The sequence below is a fragment of the Lissotriton vulgaris genome, chromosome 11 (genome assembly GCF_964263255.1).
Source record: "Lissotriton vulgaris chromosome 11, aLisVul1.2, whole genome shotgun sequence".
NCBI lineage: Eukaryota > Metazoa > Chordata > Amphibia > Caudata > Salamandridae > Lissotriton > Lissotriton vulgaris.
In genome coordinates, this window is record NC_141699.1 from 588,938,236 (window position 1) to 588,959,526 (window position 21,291).

General features: G+C 45.4%; 1 protein-coding gene across 1 annotated transcript in view; it reads left to right on the forward strand.

The window, feature by feature from the left end:
- DMTN (dematin actin binding protein) overlaps window positions 1–21,291 on the forward strand; it is a 434,932-nt gene that overhangs the window by 336,188 nt on the left and 77,453 nt on the right. The window contains exon 6 of the mRNA XM_086943677.1: window positions 8,839–8,883. Within this exon, the coding sequence (XP_086799803.1) occupies window positions 8,839–8,883 (45 nt within the window). The remainder of the gene's footprint in view (window positions 1–8,838; window positions 8,884–21,291) is intronic.

Here is a 21,291-nt window from a genome sequence, read left to right on the forward strand (position 1 = left end):
TGTATGTATTTATTACTAGAATAATCCTCTGTACTCTTTATGAGTGCAGAGGCACAAGCGTTTAAACAAAAGCACAGTTAAACATTCAAAAGTTGCACAATTTTGGATAGGCCCGGTGGCCACTCAAACCATATACCAAAATAGTGGTATAAGTACCACCTCTCGAACAATGGTAAGGCCGGGGGGGTTGTGAATTGCTGGGACTACTCTGGACTAGCAGTGAGGAAGTCGGGAGAGGCCCGCGGGACACGGGTGCAGTGCCTAAAGCACACGCATGCACCAATGCAAAGTCAATGGCGCGTAAAAGTTATAAAGTTACTGTTTTGGAAGTCTTCCGACTGGAATAGAATTACCACACTTTAAACTAGGACACGAGAGGTGTAAACCACTACAGGAGCACCGGTGTTAGATCGTTACCTCACCCACAGGAAGCGGGTGCATAGGTGCCAAAGTGTGTCGGGTTTCGTCGTGTAGATCTATGGAGCCTGGAGATGAAGATGCTGCAGGCGGCCAGGAGGGAAGAGTCCGGTTGGATCCAAGGGTGGATCTAAGATGTAGAGTACCTGAAAGCAGAGGGGACAGAGTCTGAGTCACAAGCCAGTGACCAGGATGGAACCAGGAAGGAACCAGGCAATGTTGGGCGCAATCAGGTGGTTGTCATGAAGCTTGTCCCCGCTGCCACGTGGACTCTGGGGCATCGACGATGACCAGGAGTGAAGCGCAATCTTTTCCATAAAGGTTCTCGCTGTCAGCAGTGTCGGCTTCCGGATCAGAGGTAACAAGCCTTGGCAAGTGCAACCCATGCAGGATTCGAAGATCGCTTCCTACTCAGACCAGCAATTTCAGATCGGTGGCTCCTTTTCAGGGGAGTGAGTGCAAGTCTGGAGCAACCAGACTAACAGTATAAATTTCAAGGTTCGTCGGTTCTGGGGCCACTAGCCAGAAGGCAAGCGACCGGACCAACGCGTCAAGCAGGAAAATGCAAAAGGGCCCCAGGCAGGACTCAATGAGTGTGGAGGGGAGATCTTCAGTGCACAAGCTGCTCGGGGCTGGGGCTTCTGAAACCCCAATGGACAGCTTCGAGGATACCTTGTAAGCTGCACAGTCAGCACTTCGCAGTCTTTTCAAGATGGCCGGCTCCATGCTTCACGTCGCCTCCACGGGTCTCAGATTCGCTGGGACTGTGGATCAAGCTGTTAGAAGTCAGAGAAGTTGGGTCTTGTTGATCTCTGTTGCTCGAGTTCCAGTGAGAACTGCAACAAAGCAAACTGTTGGGCGCTGGATGGTGCCTGTTTGCACAGGGTGGTCACTCCATGACCACAAGTGAGATTCTTCAGTCTTTCATGTCGAGTGGGATGTCAAAGGGTCCAAAGATCTGTATCAAAGTTTTGTTCAGGATAATCTAATGCTCCTGGGCACAGCTCCAACCTTTATTCCAAATCAAGGGGCTGGATTACCTGCTAGGTCCCTCCTATGGGTGGAACCCAGGAAGGGGGTGGTTACACCCCTTTCCCTTTGTCCAGTTTCGCGCCAGAGCCGGGACTGGAGTGTCCCAGCACCGGTTTGAACTGGACTATGCATGGGAAGCCTTGTGCTCCCCAGGCAGTGTCTAGTTTCATTCAACCCTCCCTGCTACAATCCACTATCTCCTGTCTGGGGTGGTGTAACACCTCCCTGTGACAGGATATCTATTGTCCAGGCCTCCCCTGCCGCAGTTTTGGTCAGCAGCAGGGGCCCAGACTCGTGTCTGTGGCAGCAGCATCCATTTTGTGATGCTGGGGCTTTGGTTAGATTTAACCGCGTTTCAGCAAAGTAACATGTCTTCTCCCTCTAGAAGGGTGGAATGCTACCCCCGTCACCAGGACTGGCGAGGGGGTAGTATTCCAAAGCGTATGACACCTTACACAACATGTTTTGATAAAGCCAAACCAAAGTTAGCAAGTAACCGCGAGGATTATAATGCACTTAGGAGTATATGGTATGGCAATATCCCGGAACAGCTAAGGGAGTTGGTCCCGACAGCTGCAGACAGGCTCAGCTCATGCTAGAGCACCATCTTACATAAAACCAAGCACTCTGCCTCCAGGATTGATAAGGCCTGCCATAGGAGTGACTTATAGGTGTATATGTGTCCAGCTATAGGTTCAGATATAGGTATACTATATCTAAGCAAGGGGTGATTACACAACCTTGCCCCAGCTGAGTGATCAGCCAGTTGTGTCAGTTTGGATAGCCAGCGAGGGGTGGCAAAAGATATGCTGCAGCCCCTGGTAGGCCTTGGATACACCTGTGCCCTGGGTACCTATAGTACACTGTACAGGGGCTGATAAGGTGATCCAATGTCCAATTGGAGATGTACCTAGGCTACATGGAGTCCATTTTACTGAGAGAGCAGATAGCCTGGGGCCCTGATAAGCAGGGTCCCAGGCCAACTAAGTCGAAAACCAGCTAAACACTAGGCAAACAATCTGGGGTAACCATAGTCAGGTATCCCCCTTCCTACACCCTCTTTTTGTAAAAGAGACCAAAAAAGTGCAACAACTAATCAGATCAGCCTCACCCCATAGAACCCTCCTGAGAGAGCCTCAGAGCCTTAGATTTTCTACAGCACGTTGTGCTAAGGGAGTCTCCACTGAGCTCTGCTCAGATTTCTCTACAGATTTGGATTTTCTCTTCTTTTTTCTACTCTACAATGTCTGATAAGGAAAAAAGGCTTTGTTTAAAGCCTGTGCTACTTACTCTAAGAAAAGGCTGTACATTGAGGACAAGCATAAAGACTGTATATACTGCTTGTACCCTGATCATAAAGCCACGGATTGTAAGATCTGCAGGACCTTCTCCACCAAGACCTTGAGAGACAGGGAAGGCTGTTTATGAACCTGGTTACAGAAGATGAAGTCTCGTAAGGAGGTTCTGTCATCTGACAGTGAGGATTCCTCCTCAGCTGCGTCCTCCAGAAGATCCAGGAATAGGGGTAGGGCTTCCCCTTCAACTTCATCTGATGCCCCTGTTAAGGCCTCACAAAAGACCTCTGATAGGTCTGAAAGGCCCAGTCCCAAAAAATCTCCTCACCGAGGTGTAAAGGAGAGGTTGGCACAAATTGCTGAGGTACAACCATGAAAGAAGGTACAATAAACTCCTTCTATTGCTTCTCCACCATCTGAAAAGGAGAAGATATTCAAGAAACCAGCTTCTGTCCCTCAGGAAGGAAACTCAGATAGAAAGAACCGTCCGTCGCCGACGAAAACTTCAGGTACGTCGACGATGACATCGAAAGTGCACCTGGTTTCAGTTACAGCTCCGTCGACGGGACCATTGACGGGAGCTGCGTCGATGGCGGCTGCAATGTTAACTTCGTCGACGTTTCAGGTACCTGTCCCCTTGTCGTCGACAATGATGATGACATCTTCGACGTTGACGACGATGACGCCGACGATAGTGTCGACGGCTACGGCACTGACGAGGACGACGTCAACGTCGACGACGTCGACGATGAGGGCGGTGATGATAGTGACGACGAGCTCGTCGACGATACCGTCGATGATCAGTCCATCTTCGACGACAGCCCTTTCTCCGTCGACGGTCCCGTCGACGACGACGTCGTCGACAATTCAAAGAGTCCAGATATCGATAAGAAGGCAGCAGATCACTCCTGAGATGACATCTCCTACAGAGTGACACCCTTGCCTCCAACTTTACTCTTTGAGGAAGAACTTTCAGAGGGGGAGGATAGTCCTTATGGGGATGCTTATAACCCATCCCAACTTTAGGTGAAATATCAGGATTCAGAATCTGACGATTACTATAATGAAGATCGTCATTATGATCAACAAGAGAGACCTCAACGTCAGTCTCATCAGGATACGGTGGCAATGCCTTCCTCTCTTATAACGGACTTACAAATGATGCTACAAGACTACAAGAAAAGGTTTCCGTCTCAAGCTTCTGAGCAGCAAATACAGCCACCTCCTCCATCAATTCCTGTCACTCCTTCAATTACAGTGACTCCTCAGGTGTCTCGACCTTCAGAGGCGGAGCCAAGAGAGAGCCACCAGGAAATTATAGCTATTCATGATGATGATGACTCATCTGATGAAGTGCATGATGTACATCAGGTCCTGGACCTGGATAGGGAATGGGACGTTTATGTCATTCCAGATCCAGCCTCGCCATTGCCAGATCCCGTTGACTCTCCTCCAGCAGACATCGGAGGATTCCATAACCTTATGGACAGGGCGCTGAAGAGGTTTGGCCTCCTTATCATGACCGTACAGTCAGATTGTTTCCTTTATGATTTTAAGGAACCTTACAGGAAGTCCATCCATTCAATCCCAATAGTTGAACATGTGTGGTCTGAAGGGATTAAGGTGATGCAAAATCTGACTACAGTCATCCCTGTTCTTCCATGGCTGGAGAAAAAATATAAAGCTCCAGAAAACAGTCCTGCTTGTCTGACTGGTCAACCGAAGCCTGACTCAGTTATTTCCCAGGCAGCTCAAAGAAAGTCAAAGAATCCATCAGGGCCCCTTACAACACCACCAGATAAGCAGGGCAGATGCCTGGACAATGTGGGTAAACGATTCTCCTCAATGTCTAGTCTTCTAGTTCGAGCTGCAAACGCTCATGCAATCCTGGGTAGATATGATCGCCAAATGTGGTGCGATTTGTCCCCGTTTTTTGATCAACTTCGGGATGGTGCCAAAGTAGACGCCAAGAAGATCCATGAGGAAGGAGAACGGTCTTCTTCGGAGGTTATAGATTGTACTACGGATATCGCTACCACCGCTTTTCGAGCTTTGGCAGGACCAGCAGTTTTAAGACGTCAGGGCTGGCTTCGGGCTACCTGGTTTCGACAGGAAGTTCAAAATAAGATCCTGGACTTACCCTATGATGGAGAAATGCTTTTTGGGAAACATATAAACGATACCCTTCAAGACATCAAAAAGGACGCAGACACGGCAAGGTCCTTGGGGACATTGCAATACCGCAAACTGCCTTTCAGGGGTACGAAAGGAAGAGGTTTTTCGTCGTATAGAGGTGGTAACCAAAAATGTTACTCCTCTTATTTGCAATCTTCTCCGTCGTACAAGCCCCAATACTCGCAACGCCAAGGTCAATCGGTGTCTTTCTCTCGTCAACCATCAAGAGGACGACAGAGTCGTCAGGGGAGAGATGCTTCTAAACGACAATAGCGGCTTCCTGGCTCTATCTACTGTTCCTCCCCCTCCGGTAACATCAGTGGGGGGCAGGATATCAGAATACCTCCACAACTGGCAGATTATTACATCGGATCGGTGGGTCCTCAACATCATACAATTTGGCCACACTCTAGTTTCAAGATTTTCCACCATCCAGAGCCCCTCGCGCCACAGAATCAAAACATCTGAATCTTCTGTGTCTCGAACCTCAGCAGCTGCTCATCAAAGGAGCAATAGAATCGGTTCCCCAGTCCCAACGAGGGAAGGGTTCTATTCCAGGTTTTTCCTGGTTCGCAAAACAGAAGAAAAGTGGCGCCCAATTCTAGACCTGAGGGAGCTCAACAGCTATCTCATCAAACTCTCTTTTCGGAGGGTTTCTCTCCAGGATATATTGTGTCTCCTAAATCCTGGCGATTATATGGCAACTCTAGATCTCGAGGACGCGTACTTTCATATTCTCATTCAGCCGGCCCAAAGGAGGTATCTTCGCTTCACAGTAGCCAAGAGCCACTTTCAGTTCAGGGTCCTACCTTTCGGACTAAGATCCGCGCTGCAGATATTTACAAAGGTATTGGCCCCAGTAGCAGCATTTCTCAGAAGGCGGTCACTGCAGGTGTTTCCCTACCTAGACGATTGGCTGATAAAGGCTCCATCCTCTCAAGCAGCCACAAGGGCAGTCGAAGATTGCATTAAACTTTTCAGTCTCTTGGGTCTAGGTCTAAACAGAAGCAAGTCTGTCCTTCTTCCATCCAGGTCAGCAAGGTTTCTGGGTGCCATTCTGGATACAACTCATTGCAAAGCTTTTCCTTCAGAGAAGAGACCGAACAGACTGATCCTTTCTGCCAACCGATTACAAAGGAAACAAACTCTTTCAGTCCGTCAATACAAATCCCTTCTAGGATCTATGTCATCTTGCATTGCCTTAATTCCGCACTGCAGGCTTCACATGCGCCCCCTGCAAGAGCAACTAGACTTGCAATGGCGTTAGGCGGAGGGATCATTCGACGACAGGATAAAGATCACTCCTATCATGAGGAAGGCAATCATGTGGTGGACTACAAAAGGCAATATCGCGAAAGGTCTCTCTTTCACAGTTCCTCCTTCTCCATTAGTTCTTACCACAGACGCCTCTCTAGAGGGCTGGGGGGCGGTATTACAGGATCTTCAATGAAGCGACCACTGGTCTCCAGAGATTCGCACCTCCCATATCAACCTTCTGGAGCTACGAGCGATTTGTTTAGCTTTACAAGCCTTCCTTCCAAAAATTCGGAATTCCACAGTCGTGGTCCGTACGGCCAACACTACGGCCATGCATTATGTAAACAAGCAGGGCGGAACAAGATCCAAACTTCTTTCAAGGGAGGCACAGGAGATCTGGGAATGGGCGATTCATCATCAGATATCTCTCTCAGCAGAACATCTGCTAGGTTCCCTCAATACGGAGGCGGATTCATTGCGCCGTCTAAGGTCGGTCTCTCACGAATGGTAATTGGATCAGAGAACTCTCGAAAAAATATTCTCTTGTTGGGTTACTCCTCTTATAGACCTGTTCGCGACTCCAGAAAACAAGAAATGCCAATTTTACGCAAGCAGGTATCACCATCAAGGATCGTTGGGGAATGCTCTTTCGATAGCCTGGTCAGGCGCATTTGTTTACGCTTTTCCACCAATTCCCCTGATTCCAAAAATACTAAGGAAACTCAAGACGTAACCCTGCACAATGATTTTAATAGCTCCAGCTTGGCCCCGCCAATTTTGGGTTACTGAGATCCTCCTTCTGTCTCAGGATCAACAAATTCACCTGCCCTGTTGACGATGTCCCAGGGCCAAGTGATGCATCCGGACCCGAGTTCTCTGCAATTGACAGCTTGGCTCCTGAGCACTGGGAGTTCAGAACTTTAGATATCCCTCAAGTTTGCAAAGAAATTTTAGCTCAAACTCGGGCCCCAAGGACAAACAGAACCTATAGAGCAAAATGGAAGTGTTTTTGTGCATGATGCCACAAGGAAAATCTTCATCCATTAACTTCAGCTCCTCATAAGATCTTACCGTACATTTTGTCTTTGGCCAAGTCAGGTCTTCAACACTCTTCCATCAAGATGCATCTGGCAGCGATCTCTAGGTTCAGACGAACAGCCTCTGACCCTTCTCTCTGGTCCGCGAGAGTGATCAAACAATTCCTGAGAGGTCTATTCAGGGCTTTCCCTCCGGTTAGACCTCCTCCTCCAATATGGCAACTCAACCTGGTCCTTGCCCATCTCATAAGGGCTCCTTTTGAACCTATACATAAAGCGGACATCAAATTTTTGTCATGGAAGATTGCTTTTCTTCTGGCTATAACATCAGCCAGGAGGGTTGGAGAACTTCAAGCTCTCACAATTGTTGAACCTTTCTTACAGTTCAAGAATGACTCTTTGATTTTGAGGACAAATCCGAAATTTATTCCAAAATTTCCTTCAGATTTTCACCTGAATGAACTTGTAGTACTAAGGTTTTTCTTTCCTCGGCATTCAACTCTGGCTGAAAGATCTCCCCACACTTTGGATGTCCAAAGATGCCTAAAGTTCTATCTCCAACGCACGAATGATTTCAGAAAGACTACACAACTTTTTGTCGCTTTTAGCGCTCCAAGGAAAGGCATGCCCCTATTAAAGCAGGGGATATCACGTTGGATTGCCAGCCCAATCCACTTCTGTCATCAAGCGGCAGGAAAGCCGCTGAAAGGGCTAATCAAAGCTCATTCTACAAGATCAGTTTCATCTTCTATGGCTCTGTTGTCAGGTGTTCCTATCAAGGACATTTGTAGGGCGGCTACATGGACAGTGCCCATTCATAAACGAAGCCCTACTGTTTGGACTCTTCAACAAGGAGTGAGGCAGCAGGTGGACAAGCAGTCCTGAGGAACCTCTTCCAATAAGCAGTGAGCTGTCCCTTCTATCCCTCCTTCCTATATTGCACATTTTGTATCTGATAATGTTTTCTATCTATTGTTGCAAAGGGTATCTACGATCTATGATAATACTTATACTGTATTATGCTAATATACATGTAACAAAATGTGCATTTATTGCTTACTGCTAGCTACTCTGATACAAAGCATGGGAATCTATAAAAGTCCAATACTGGGGCAAGAAAACAAGTTACTTACCTGTAACTTTGGTTCCCCAGTATTGGTAACTTTGATAGATTCCCATGCGCCCACCCGCCTCCCCTGGGAAAGCTCAGCCTTCAGCAGAGGTGGTTACTGTTACACAACGGCTACGAAAATCTGAAGCTCTGAGGCTCTCTCAGGAGGGTTCTATGGGGTGAGGTAGATCTGATTGGTTGTTGCAGTTTTTTGGTCTCTTTAACAAAAAGAGGGCGATATGCTACAAAATGAGATGAGGCCTAGGCCTTTCTTTCTCTTTTGTAACTACTGCTATGGTATTTTCTGGTTACCGAGGCTCCCATTCCGACGACGGGGGAATGATACAAAGCATGGGAATCTATAAAAGTTACCAATACTGGAGAACCAAAGTTACAAGTAAGTAACCTGTTTTCTTACCGAGCGATTCACTGGGATAGCACATAAGCACTGTTTAATGCACCTCTAACAATGTGGCCCTTAACTAAACATATTTTTCTTTCTTGTACCCACCAGCGATCCCTCTCACCAAAGTCCATGTCTCCACCCCCATCCCCAGAGGTAAGTGCCAGATGATATCAAGAAACTATCCAGACACTTGCAGCCAAGCAGAGGCACTGTTTAGACATGTTAGACATCTATCTGTTGAGCAGTCCATTGTACCAGTGGGTGCTGCCTCAGGCAGGTGATGTGTCGAGGTTGCAGTGATGCAATGGAGGCGGGAGTGGATCATCTCAGAATATGTTTCTAAACATGCTTAACATTGATTTTTTTGTTGCGATGATGACTTTTGAGGGTTAGATTTTACCACTTAGTTAGCATACTTTCACATTAAAGAATGGAGCTGTAAACATTCCAAACTGCATAATGCTTCTACGTGTTTGTTTTCAACTCTGTAACCCAGTTCCTGTGCATGTGTCCTTTTTAGGCCTATGGGACTTTAAATAGACACATGCAGTGGCGGTGCGTCCATGGGGGGCGTTGGGGCGTTGCCCCACTAGCCCTGGACGACCGCGCAACATGCATGCATAATTTAAAATCTCAGGATTTTGTAAAATAAATCATCGCGCTATCGTCTCCGGGACAAGCCCGGCAGAATCGGGCAGCGCATAGGAAGTGGGCCGTCGGGGGGCGGGACTGTGACAGAGAGTGTTAGCAGAACAGCGGAGTAACTGCGGGCCAGTCAAAATACGGAGGACTCCTGGATTTCACATGCGCAGTGTGTACTACAGTAACTGTACACACTGCGCCTGTGAAATCCAGGAGTCCTCAATATTTTGACTGGCCCGCGCATGCGTACAGTGGTCCCCCCCTCCCCTAGCCACTCAGAGACACAGGCAGGGACCCGGGGCCCTGGTCTCATCATGGGCAGATAGCACCCTGCTCGTAGGCCAATCCTGGCGCAGTGGCGCTGTTAACGCTGCACCAGGATTGGCTGCTGCAGCAGGATGATGGTGCCCCACTTCAGTGAAAGTAAAGTAGTCACTAGAGCGAACTCAGGGAGTCTGTCTGAGAGAGTCCGAGAGTGACTTATCGTCGTGTGACTCATCGTTGTGTGACACTGACTTGTTGTGTGTGTGCCACTGCCTACGGACGGTCTCCGTCACCACCACCACCGCGATACCGCGTCCTCCACCGTAAGTTTTTTACTATGCGAGGCAGGGGCCTCCTCTGACCTCTGCCATCCCTCCCTAACCAGTGCCAGGCTTGCTTCCTAATCCTATCCTCTACCGTACCGTCCGTCAATGTTGCTGCTTGAACTTTAAAAAAGCAGGAAACTTGACGTTTTTTTTTCAAAGTGCTTTAATTGCTCCTTTGAATGGGCGGCTAAGTAGCGCTTCTTAACATTGAGCACCTGACCGTTTTCAGAGCTTCAATATATTCCCGGGCGGCTGCCGAACTTTAATCCTCCCTGGTTATCCTCGCTCCCAGTAAAGGGCTCGCAGCTGCTCTCTGCACACATCGGTATGGTATCCTTAAATTCACACCCTTGCCTTTCTTCTTGTGTAGCGCGCGAATGTGCTACCAGTATAGGCTATCAAAATTATGCTCTGCAGTGTGCCCTTTGACCCTGCCCCATCGCCTTGCAAGTCCCAGTTCATTCTAAGAGCACCCCCGTCTCAGCCCAAGCCCACAGCTCCAGGCCCTACAGCCAGTGACAGCTCCCCCACCCCATTTTTAAGGAGGGGAATGTGTGAGAGTTTTTTGTAGATATTTTTCAGACAAATGGTGTGTTTATGTTTCATGCAACAACCGTAAAAAGTTTATTTTAGCTCCAAACAGGTCCTCGGATGGAAGGGGTGCATAGAGGTAATTGTTGTAGTGTTAGCAAGCTGGCTCTGTCACAATATTGAAAACCACATCAATAACCCTGCATATTACTAGATGTAAACACATTTTCATTTTGGAACAGTGTGTTTCTGCACTGCCAGTGAGACAGAGAGGGCATGAAAGAGCTGTAACTTGATCATACATTTAAATGTGTTCCTAACAGGGGCCCCTGAAATACGTTTGGCCCAGGGCCCCCACAATCCTTAAGGCGTCCCGGTGTCCATCGACAGCATCCCTATCCCCCCTCACCATAGTGACTGCACCCCTGCCCATAAAAACTTCAGTGACTGCATCACTTCACCATCACCCTAATACCTGCATCGCTCCCTCTCTCCCCCTCCCGCGCCCCACTGACTGCATCCATGCTCACTATCGCCCCCAGTGACTGTATCCCTTTCAGCCATCACCACACGACTGCATCCCTGACCAGAGAGAGCACCGGGCATTAATAATCGGATCAACCCCTGTCAGAGAGACTTGAGATTTAAGTGCCCATTTCCCCCAATCCTTCTTCCACAAGGCAATCCTTCCTTCTGTTATGTCATGTTATTGTAAAAGAGATATGCCTAGAACTGCATTGCCAACTGTGTGTCCTTAGATTGCTGCCTGTGGCAAACATTGCCATTAATCTAAAGTGGTCAGCCTAGGTCCACAACCTCCTTATTGGCTGAGTTAATTTCTAGCCACTTCACGGTGGCATGCCGCTAACTCCTTTAATCCATCACCATTATGAGCCCCAGAGCAAAGCAGCAAAGAATTCAGTTTACTGTGTGGGCAATATAAAATATGCTTTGGTATTCTTGCTGTGTTTGTTTTTATTTTCAGCATTTATTGTATTTCTGTAACTTGGAGCAAGCCATATTTGGAATTTGATCTTTTTGGTAAGAGAGCTATGTGGGTACGTGTTTATCTGGTAGGAAGCTGAAAAACAGTTTGCCATTTAGAAGGAAGATTGCTATTTTTATGATATGTCATGTTATTTGTGTACAATAAAATCTGTTTTGGCAAACATTTAGCTATAAGTACTTTATAAATGTACCGTTTTGCATGAAGAATAACAAGGGACCACTCCTAGCTTTCTCTCAACCCTACAGCTAGCTTACCCAGGAGGTGTTTTGCAGAGGGCAATGGGAAGTGTGCACATAGAGGGTTTCTTACTGCACGTGGAGAAATTAAATTAGAGGGTACATTGGTGTGTACTACGTTTGTGGCACGTTTCCAGGCAAGTTTTCAACCTAGTGATTTTCCTAGTCACATGCACACAGCTGTGTACTGATCTGGTGCCTTCCTTTCCCCTTTGGTGAAGTTATCATTTGGGCTTGTCAATCACGGTTTGGGGTACTTTTTGACTATTTTGGCTGTGCACATGCTACTGTTGGATTATCTACATGCCACTTTACTATCTGGCATCTTGGATTTGGATTAAGTTCCATTTGGTAAACTATCTTCACACTATTTTGCTGTCAGCCATCTTCATTGTGTTAAGTTTCATTACACAGAATATCCTCACTCTGTTTCCTTGTCAGCCATTTTGGATTGGGCTGTATTGTTTACTTTAAATATAATTGCATTGGATTTCCATAAGCACTAGTGTATGTTGACAGCCTTTGATCTGCAGGCATTTTCAGCTGCTTCATCTTTTGCTTCTGCTGCGTATGCTTCAAGATGGCTTTCACTCATCACTTAGTTTAAATCTCGCCATTTTCACAGCATCCTATAAAACCACATGTGAAGTGGAAGTCATGGATATGTACCTGTTGAAATGTTTCTGGGCATAGATGGTGAAGATTTTGAAACCAATCACAAGGCAGCATTACTTTTCTGCGACCTCGGTCAAGAAAGAAAGAAAGACAACAATCTTCCCATTGTGAATGCTCCATGTGGATTATCCGGAGATTGGGACAAGTATTCCAAAAGCATTAGCAGACTTGAAAGGAACTTTTCTGAAGAACCTTAAACGTTTAAATTTCTTCAAGAGGAGGTAAAGCCCAGAGGAAACTGTAGAAGAGTACACTGAGGCATTTTGCTTCTACAAACAATTTTGGGGTTTCTTCTGCAGCTTGCTCTAGTTAGAGAGAGTACTGGGGCATTAATACTCAGATCAACCCCTAGGCAGCTCTGGCCAGAGAGAGAACCAAACACTAAGATGTGGATCAACCCCTATCCTGCTCTAGTCAGAGAGAGCATGTCAATGAGCCGGAAAGGAAGGTCCGAGGCCAGGTATTTGCTCTGTTTAAGAACCTTTGCCTCAAACCTTTCAATCGCTTGCTGCCTTGGATCATTGGTAAGGTAGTTCAGTGGGCCTACTGCTGAGACTCATGGCTGATAAAAATTTCGGGGGGGGGGGAGCGAAGTCTTCGGCCATAGGCAGAGGCCTCGTTAACACATACATGGTCTTTTAAAGACCTGTGAAGTGTTAGGTTGCGGCTGGCAGTGGCTGCTCAAAAACTGTCTGCTCGGGAAGATGTCTCAGCCCGGGCTGACACACACAGGGGGGGGGGGGCGTTGAGCACAATGGCCGTTGCACGCCTGGTGGGCACAGAGGAAGAACATGTGGGTAATGTGTGAAACTTGAGTGAATGAAACAGTAGAAGGTGACACAGAGCTTCTCACACTTAGCTAAAAATCAGAAGCGCGGACATTACACTAGCAGAAGGGGTCATCATGCTATCACAGAGTGCAACTGGGAAACAAAATGCTGCACGGCGCAGTGCGGGGGGGCGGGGGTAGGGTTCGGGGGTTTGATGACTGGAGATTAAATTCATGCTCTGTACGTTCCTATTTAGTGGGATAAGTAATGCTGTCCTGGTTTTCCCGGCATAGGGTGCAGAATTTAGATACAAAAAGTAAATATGTTGAATGGTGATAGTTTGTGACCTGTTTAGTTGGTTCTTTTGTTGTTTGCAGTTTAAATAAAAACAATCTGTGAGGTTCTCAGCATTGTATCTTGAAGTATGTTATGAAGCTCTGTGGTTATACTGATAGGGTGACCAACCGTCCGTAAATTTCACGGACAGTCCGTAATTTGGACCTCACGTTCGTTGTCCGTGAGGAAACCTTTTACGAACGCCTTTTGTCCGTAATTTTGGCCATCACAGGGAGCAGCACTGCTCCCCTGTGAGAGGCCTCACCTTCCTGATGGGGCGCCTCGCGCTCCTCCTTGAGCAAAAGAGCAGCCCCTCCCCGCCCATTGTCATTCTGTATGGGGCTGATTGCCACATACAGAATGTCAATGGGGCAGTCTGGGCTGGTAAATCATGTGGTGGCCTCCTCATGCCTCGGTGTACAGCAGGGCGTTCTGTAAAATAAAAGGCAAAACGCTAATGCTGCAACTTTAGCAACATGAGAAAACAGTGTATATAAAGAAGCCTGTAAAATAAGTTAAAAAGAACGGGTTATCGTTCTTTCACTGTCTCATCATTTTTTAACTGAAATATTTTCAATATTATATCCAACAAAGCCATGGTTGCTCCTTTTTTTTATTTTAAGCAACTAAAAACCATTGACAAAGCCAATAGTCTGGTTTTTGTTGGTGTAATGATACTTGCTGTACTATATATCTGGATGCAATGACAGAAACAACATAATATCAGTCGGGAGGAACACTACGCTAGCGCTGATTTTTAGCCTAGGTGTTTTAAACTACGCGCTTAATTACATCGAACACCCCCTTTGAAGAGACCCCCCCCCAGTTTTTTACACCACTTCAATCCCTGGAAACAACACCATGTCACAGTCACCTCACATCCTGGCACTGTGCATCATGTGTGACTCACGGCTTCTGCGTTTTCAGACTGCCTATGTGCAGGGGCATAGTGAACTTTCCCCCACCCCACCCCACCCCTTGCTTTAGGAACTACAGTGAGGGTGAAGTTCTTCATGGGCCTCTTCTGTCTGCAACTCTGTAGACAAAGGCTCAGCTCATAATGTGAAAAGGTGGGTGAGTATATAAGTGAAGGAATTTGTGAATGGCTGGATGGATGACTGAAAGGATGAATGGATGAATGGATAGGTAAAAGAAAGGATGGATGGATGAGTGAAAGTATGGATGAGGGAAAAGGGAAATAGATGGATGTATGGGTGGAAGGGTAGATGGATGGGTAAAAGGGTGGATGGGTGTTAGAAAGGATGGATGGATGAGTGAAAGCTTAGATAATGGGCGAGTGAATGGGTGGATAGATGAGTGAAAGGAAGGATTGATTGAATTGATAAGTGAAATGGTGAATGTATGAATGGATGAGTGAAAGGGGTAGATGGACAAAAAGATGAATAGATGAGTGAAGATGTGAAAGGGTGGATGGATGAGAGAACGGATGGATGGATGAGTGAAAGGATGGATGAGTAATAGGATCAATGGATAGAATAAATTAATGGATGAGTCGATGGATGGGTGGATAATGGATGGATGGATGGATAAGTGAAAGGGGGATGGAGAGAGAAAGGGGTAGATGAACAAAAGGATGAATAGATGAGTGAAGAAGTGAAAGGGTGGATGGATGAGAGAACGGATGGATGGATGAGTGAAAGGATGGATGAGTAATAGGATCAATGGATGGAATAAATGAATGGATGAGTAGATGGGTGGGTGGATGATGGATGGATGGATGGATGGATAAGTGAAAGGGGGATGGAGAGAGAAAGGGAGGATGAATGACTGAAAGGGTGAATGGGTGGAAGGATAAGTGACTGGGTGGATGGATGAGTAAGTGAATGAATGAATGGCTAGATGGGTGAAAGGGTAAATGGCTGGATGAATGAGTGAATAGATGGATGGGTGAAAGAGTGGATGGATGACTGTACGGATAGATGACTGAAAGCGTGGATGGAGGGATGGATGAGTGTAATGATGGATGGAAGGATATATGGTGGATAGGTTTGCAAATGGTTGAATATGTTTGGATATAAATGGGCACATAGATGAAAGGACAGAATGAATGGTGAAAGACTGAATAATAGATAAAAGAATGATTACACCTTGTAGCACCCATTATCTTAAGTAGCATTTCCTATACATTGAATTTCACGTTAATATGAGTCATTGTCTATATATAATGTGTGTGATGTAACGCACTCTGACACCCTGCCCTACATAATTGGGATGAGTAACAGTATAAGAGAAATTAAATACACATGAGAGACGGTCTAAGTGAAGATGAGGGGCACCATTGAAGGGTGATAGCAAGGCAGGACTGGCCGGACCGGGCATCTGGTGTTTCCCTGGGAGGCTGGAAAGGAGGGGGAGCGGTTTTGTTACTTGGGGCTGGCACTGCAAAGTTCTTTATATATCCAGTAGTTTTCAATCAACAATAAAAGCGGCTTCACTTATATTCAGGTGTGGTTCACCATTGCCTGGTGATTAATGTACCTGCTGGAGCGAGATGCGAATTTTGAATTGTCTAAGGCAGCAAGCTGCAGCCATACTGAAAAAACGTGAAGTGCACAATTGTAATATAAACCTATTTTGACTTGTACTTAGATGGTTGTCTATTTACTTACATATATACTATTGCAAGACCACCTCTGACGTATCTGTAAAACGTACCTTTTAGCCTGAAGTTTTGTCCTGAATTTTGACCTTTTGTCCTGAATTTTTGTCCTGAATTTTGACCCTTTGTCCTGAATTTTTACACTCACCGTCCTGAATTTGCACTTATGCCAGTTGGTCACCCTATATACTGAATAAGCAGCTACCTATGTTATATGACAGCTCTTTAATAATGTAATACCTGCACTTTCACAATTGCTTTATTAACCTTCCTGCTTTCTCAAATTTGCTTGAAAATGCACCATTTTTCCACTATTTTTTCAAAATTTTCTCGGGGGGAATTCCCCCCGAACCCTCCTTAGGGGGTTCGGGCTCGCTCGATACGCTCGCTCGCTACGGTGCTTTATGATTATCAGTTTCCGCCTCACCACTTTCAAATGTCACCAGCCGCCACTGGACACATGACAAAGTTTACATTCATGCCCCACAGTTACTAGCCAGTATCCTTCCCTCTGTAGATTTTTTTTAATGTATTCACCTTTGACTACGCAGAACTAAGTGCGGTTCCTGTGCACCGAAATTTCTACTTTTCTTTAAAAAATGTCTTCTCCTCTTTATACAAAATCAAAAAAGGCACTCCAATTATGCTCTGCCATCGTGCCAAGTTTGCTGTCAGTTCATCTGACATGGTTTGTTGCACATTTGTCAAATCATACTTGTGAAAAATAACTTTTGGGGACCTTACTGTAACCCTCCCAACCAATCTGCACAACGTCTTCCAAGAACGGATAGGTGTAACAATTCCAACCATCTTGTTGTCCTGAAAAAGATAATGCACTCTACTTCGGTTGTCTGTAATAGTCCCTGTAAAAGGCACGTGTCTGGCTGTAATATCAGCAATCTTGCCCTTCAACCTTTACAAACACAGCAGTCAGTCACAGCCTTGATCTCAGGATAACCAACTTACACACTATAAGGCTTAATGGCAAAAAGACAAACATGCACAGATTTCAACCTGTGATACAGATCTTACTAAAGACTTAATATTAGTCTTGAGAGAACTTCTTGTTCCTATATATCACCTTTCTGGTACTTGAGCGTCTTTCTACATGGGAAATCTAATTACTTGAATGAACATCCCAAGCATAAAATTGCTACCTTCTGCAATTTTTTAAATTTTATGCAGCTCTTCTGAATGACAATTAAAAAGTTAGAAAACAATAGAAAGAAAAAAGATTGAAAGAGGTTTGAACTTCATGATAATTATGCCAGTACACCAAGATCCCTGGGCAATCTAATCATTTTTTTCCAGATTGCCCATGGTACATCTTATCCCTTAAATGCTACCTGGAATGTTCAATAAATTATACCATCCCTAGGGCAGGTTTTGTCCTCATGGTGGTGCGAAAAAGACAAGCAACTAGTCAGAATGCTGTAGCATGGCCTTTTTTTTGGCCTGATCTTTTATAGAAAATACATTTGACATCCAGGATGGATTTCCTGCATGGGCTCCGTTGTATATAGATTACATTTTCCTAATTAAACAATAATGTTTTGCTTTGTTAATAATATTTGTTTCATTTGAAGGATGTACAATAATGAGTACAAAAAAAGGTATGCTTGTGTATTTAATTGATTAAAGTTAGGTGTAAATTCGTCAAGATGGTCAAAGATTTTAGGGGTGGTCTCAAACAAAACCACAGAATACAAAATACCACGTTCGTCTTTTGGACAAGCTAGCACATAAACTGTTGAACAGAAATCAAGTAAATTTCACAAATACACAGAAGCCCCTTTCCTCTCTGTGTTCGTGTATAAGTGGAGTAATTCTGAGGAATAGTTTTTCAGTATTTTTACATCTCAAATGTATGGATATTTGAACTGGAGTGTTCACAAAGTCTGCACCATACTAGGATCTCAAAATTAAAGAAATAGGCGTGGAATGTTAGTGGCAGTTCAGAAATGAACATTTTTAACCTAACTGATATTTTATTATATCTAATGATGGCCACAGACCAAATTGCTGTGGAATGCAACGTGCATTGGGAGCATAGATTGTGTTCTCATATGCACAACAAATACTGTCTTGGGGCCTGATTGAGTTTAGAGGACATGTTCCTCTATCACAAACATAGTGGATATCCCGTCTGCCTTATTGCAGGTGCATTACATCCTTTGGCACTTGTACAACGCAGAAGGAATATGTGTCATGTTTGTGATGGAATAACTCATCCTCCAAACTCTAAACTAGGTCCTTGGTCTTTAAAACTGTCACAGTACCTGCAAAAACTGTTAACACATATCCCATTAAGTCCATTATGTACCTGAGATGTGAACACATTTTAAATATTGTAATTGCATAATCAAAATGTCCTACCAATGATAAGGATGATTATAATTATGTATGTATAATGTTGTAAAAGTGAAGCATTTACAGTATATATATGAATTGTGACAGCATACATTAACTGTCACACCAATGGTGTGTGGCTTTTGTTCTTGATAGAAAAGTGCAGTGAAAATTGCAAAGTAATGATCAATAGCACAAAAGCCTTCCTTTTCGATATAAAATTGCAACAAAGACAACAATTAATGATTAGGGGGGCTGCAGCTTTACATCTTCACATAATGTCCTATATAATGAAACAACAGTGTTTTATGTATGATATTATTGTTGATATCATTCCTGATATTAACCGCGAAGCCTTTGAGGTTACACTTTGTGATGTCAAGTATACTGTCGCAAGTGAGGTCATGAGCAATGTATTGAGGGAGTTATGGTTGTGTAGCTTACAAAAACTGACCTTTTGCAATACTCAGTGGAGATGCTCTCTGATTGGGAAGGATCGGGTAGGTTTTAATTAGCAGCTTTGGATGAAGTTAAAATCTTTTAAAAAAGGGCCGGCTCTGCAGATGTTATTTAAGGGGAAAAAACAAGTTCTGACGAAACGCTTCCCAGGATGAGCATTTGTGTGTGCGAAATGAAATAGAGCGAGGAACCAAATAGTTGCCCGAGGCTGCTGTGATTGAAGGGAGATGGTGTTTGTTATAAGAAAGGATTAATTTCTGATGATTAGCATAAGGTAAGAGAGATAGAAGCCAGAAAGTGTCAGTCAACAGATCATCCATGATAATCCATCCATAATCCGTTACTAGGATGACTGCATGAATTTATGGGGTGGACAGACTGAAAAGATAGGAAGTGTTATGTTCTAGCTATTCAGGACTTTCATAAGAATAGGCTTAGACTTTGATACCTGCTCGATTGCCTGTGACTATTTCTCTGTCTTTGGTGTGCATACAGGTAGATAAGATTTTCATAGTTCAAGAAGATCTCAGTCTTCATAAGTTTAAGGATTAAGAAGTCAGTAGCCATTCAGAAGTGAATGGAGGAAACAGATTTGAGTTTCTTTGGCACAGGGTAGTAGATAAAACTAAACAATGAGATAATGAAGGCAACTGGAGAGCATTGGAAAACATGGCGGCCGCTTGCTAACGCGGACCGCAAGTCCCGACAAAGGCTCCTGCCTGGATGCCCCCTAGGCACCCTTAGAATCCCCAAGGTGGTCGATCGGGACGCTTCTTACTTGTGCGGGAGGTCATGCCTGCTGGAGCGAGTTGAGCTGATCTGAATTCTTGTACCCCGGGGCACGCGCGGAGCACCCGGCGCTCGGTTTCTGCACCCGCGGCTGCTGTTTGGGACCTGGCCCGACCCGACCCGACCGCGAGCGCACCTGCGAGTGCTCGGCGCCTTCCCTTCCATCTGCAACCGCCGTGGGCGGCTCGGGGAGAGCCTCGGGGGAGCTTTGTTTCTGCCTTCTTGGTTTTGTGTTTGTGTGTTGGCGCTGGCTGCAGGGGAGGAAAACCAATTTCAGAAGCTATCTGTTTTAGGCTTGCTCCGAGGTGGTGAGTCAGCTGTGTTACACTGAGGAGTGGCTGACAGGAGTGGTCGAACGGCCGATGTGCTGGGGGCGTTTTTCTTCTCCTGCTCCCTCTCGCTGGAGCGAGGCAGCCGTGGAGCTGCGAAGGAGCAGGAGAGCAGCTCTCTACAACCATAACACAAAAGGAGCAGCCTTAACTTCAGCTACAGATACAGTGACAAGGTCTGGTAAGCGGGACTTCTTGGTAGAGGGTGATGTGGTAGAGTTGCAGACGGGAGCTAATAATCCACCCCTTTGTTCTGTTAGCACCTTAAAAATTAAGCCTAAACTGGCAGGGGATAAACCAATTAATAACTGGGCTCCAAATACGGAAGTACAAAATCAAACAGCAAGTCATGGGGAGCCCCCGATAAGAGGCTTGTCTCCTGATATAAATATTGTTAAGAACAGACTACAAGCCCTCTCCAACGCAGTTTCACGTCAGAATATCAGGAAAACACCACCTAAACAGAAGAAGGTAGCGGTTAAGAAGAAAGGCTCGGCCAGCGACAACCTGGGGAAGCGGAAGGCAAAGGGAAAGGGGAAAGGCAGGCAAAAGGACTTTGATCTAGGAAAGAGTGATAACAGTTCTCAGTTGGCTTTAAACTCAGAAAAAGTGTTTGATGGAAGCTTTGAAAAAGAAGTTGGATCTGAGACAGAGTCAGAAACAGAAATAGGGTCAGAAGTAGATCCACTACAAATATCAGGCAACAAGATCCCAGGAGGCAAGGGGAGGATTTCGTCCAAACATACTAATAAAATAACAGCAGGGCGGTCAAAGAGCCTGAAGGAGATAGCCCAGGGAGAAGCTAGTTCTAGAAAACCCAGGGTTACAAGAGTTACATCTTCTCTGAAATCTTATTTAAAGTTCTACCCCAGATTTTAAACCTTAATCAGGAACAACTGCCCCGGTCTGCAATACCAGAAATGTCTACTATAGCAAAAAATCCTGCCTCACCAGTCATATCTAGTACGGGGTTCTTGATAGAGACCACTGAGCAGACAGAAACTTCAGATCAGGGTGATGATGATGGAAAGCTGAATAGTATCAAGACGCCGGAGACAGAGCCCTTGGTTGCAAACTCAGCAGGTATGGAAAGGACGGACATACAAAGTACCCCGCCCAAAATCCAGGCGGACAGAAGGAGGACAGTGATGATAGTGATGATACAATGCAGCGCATACTTCTCAACATGAGCAAGGAAATTAAATATGGTTTTGAAGAATCAAAAG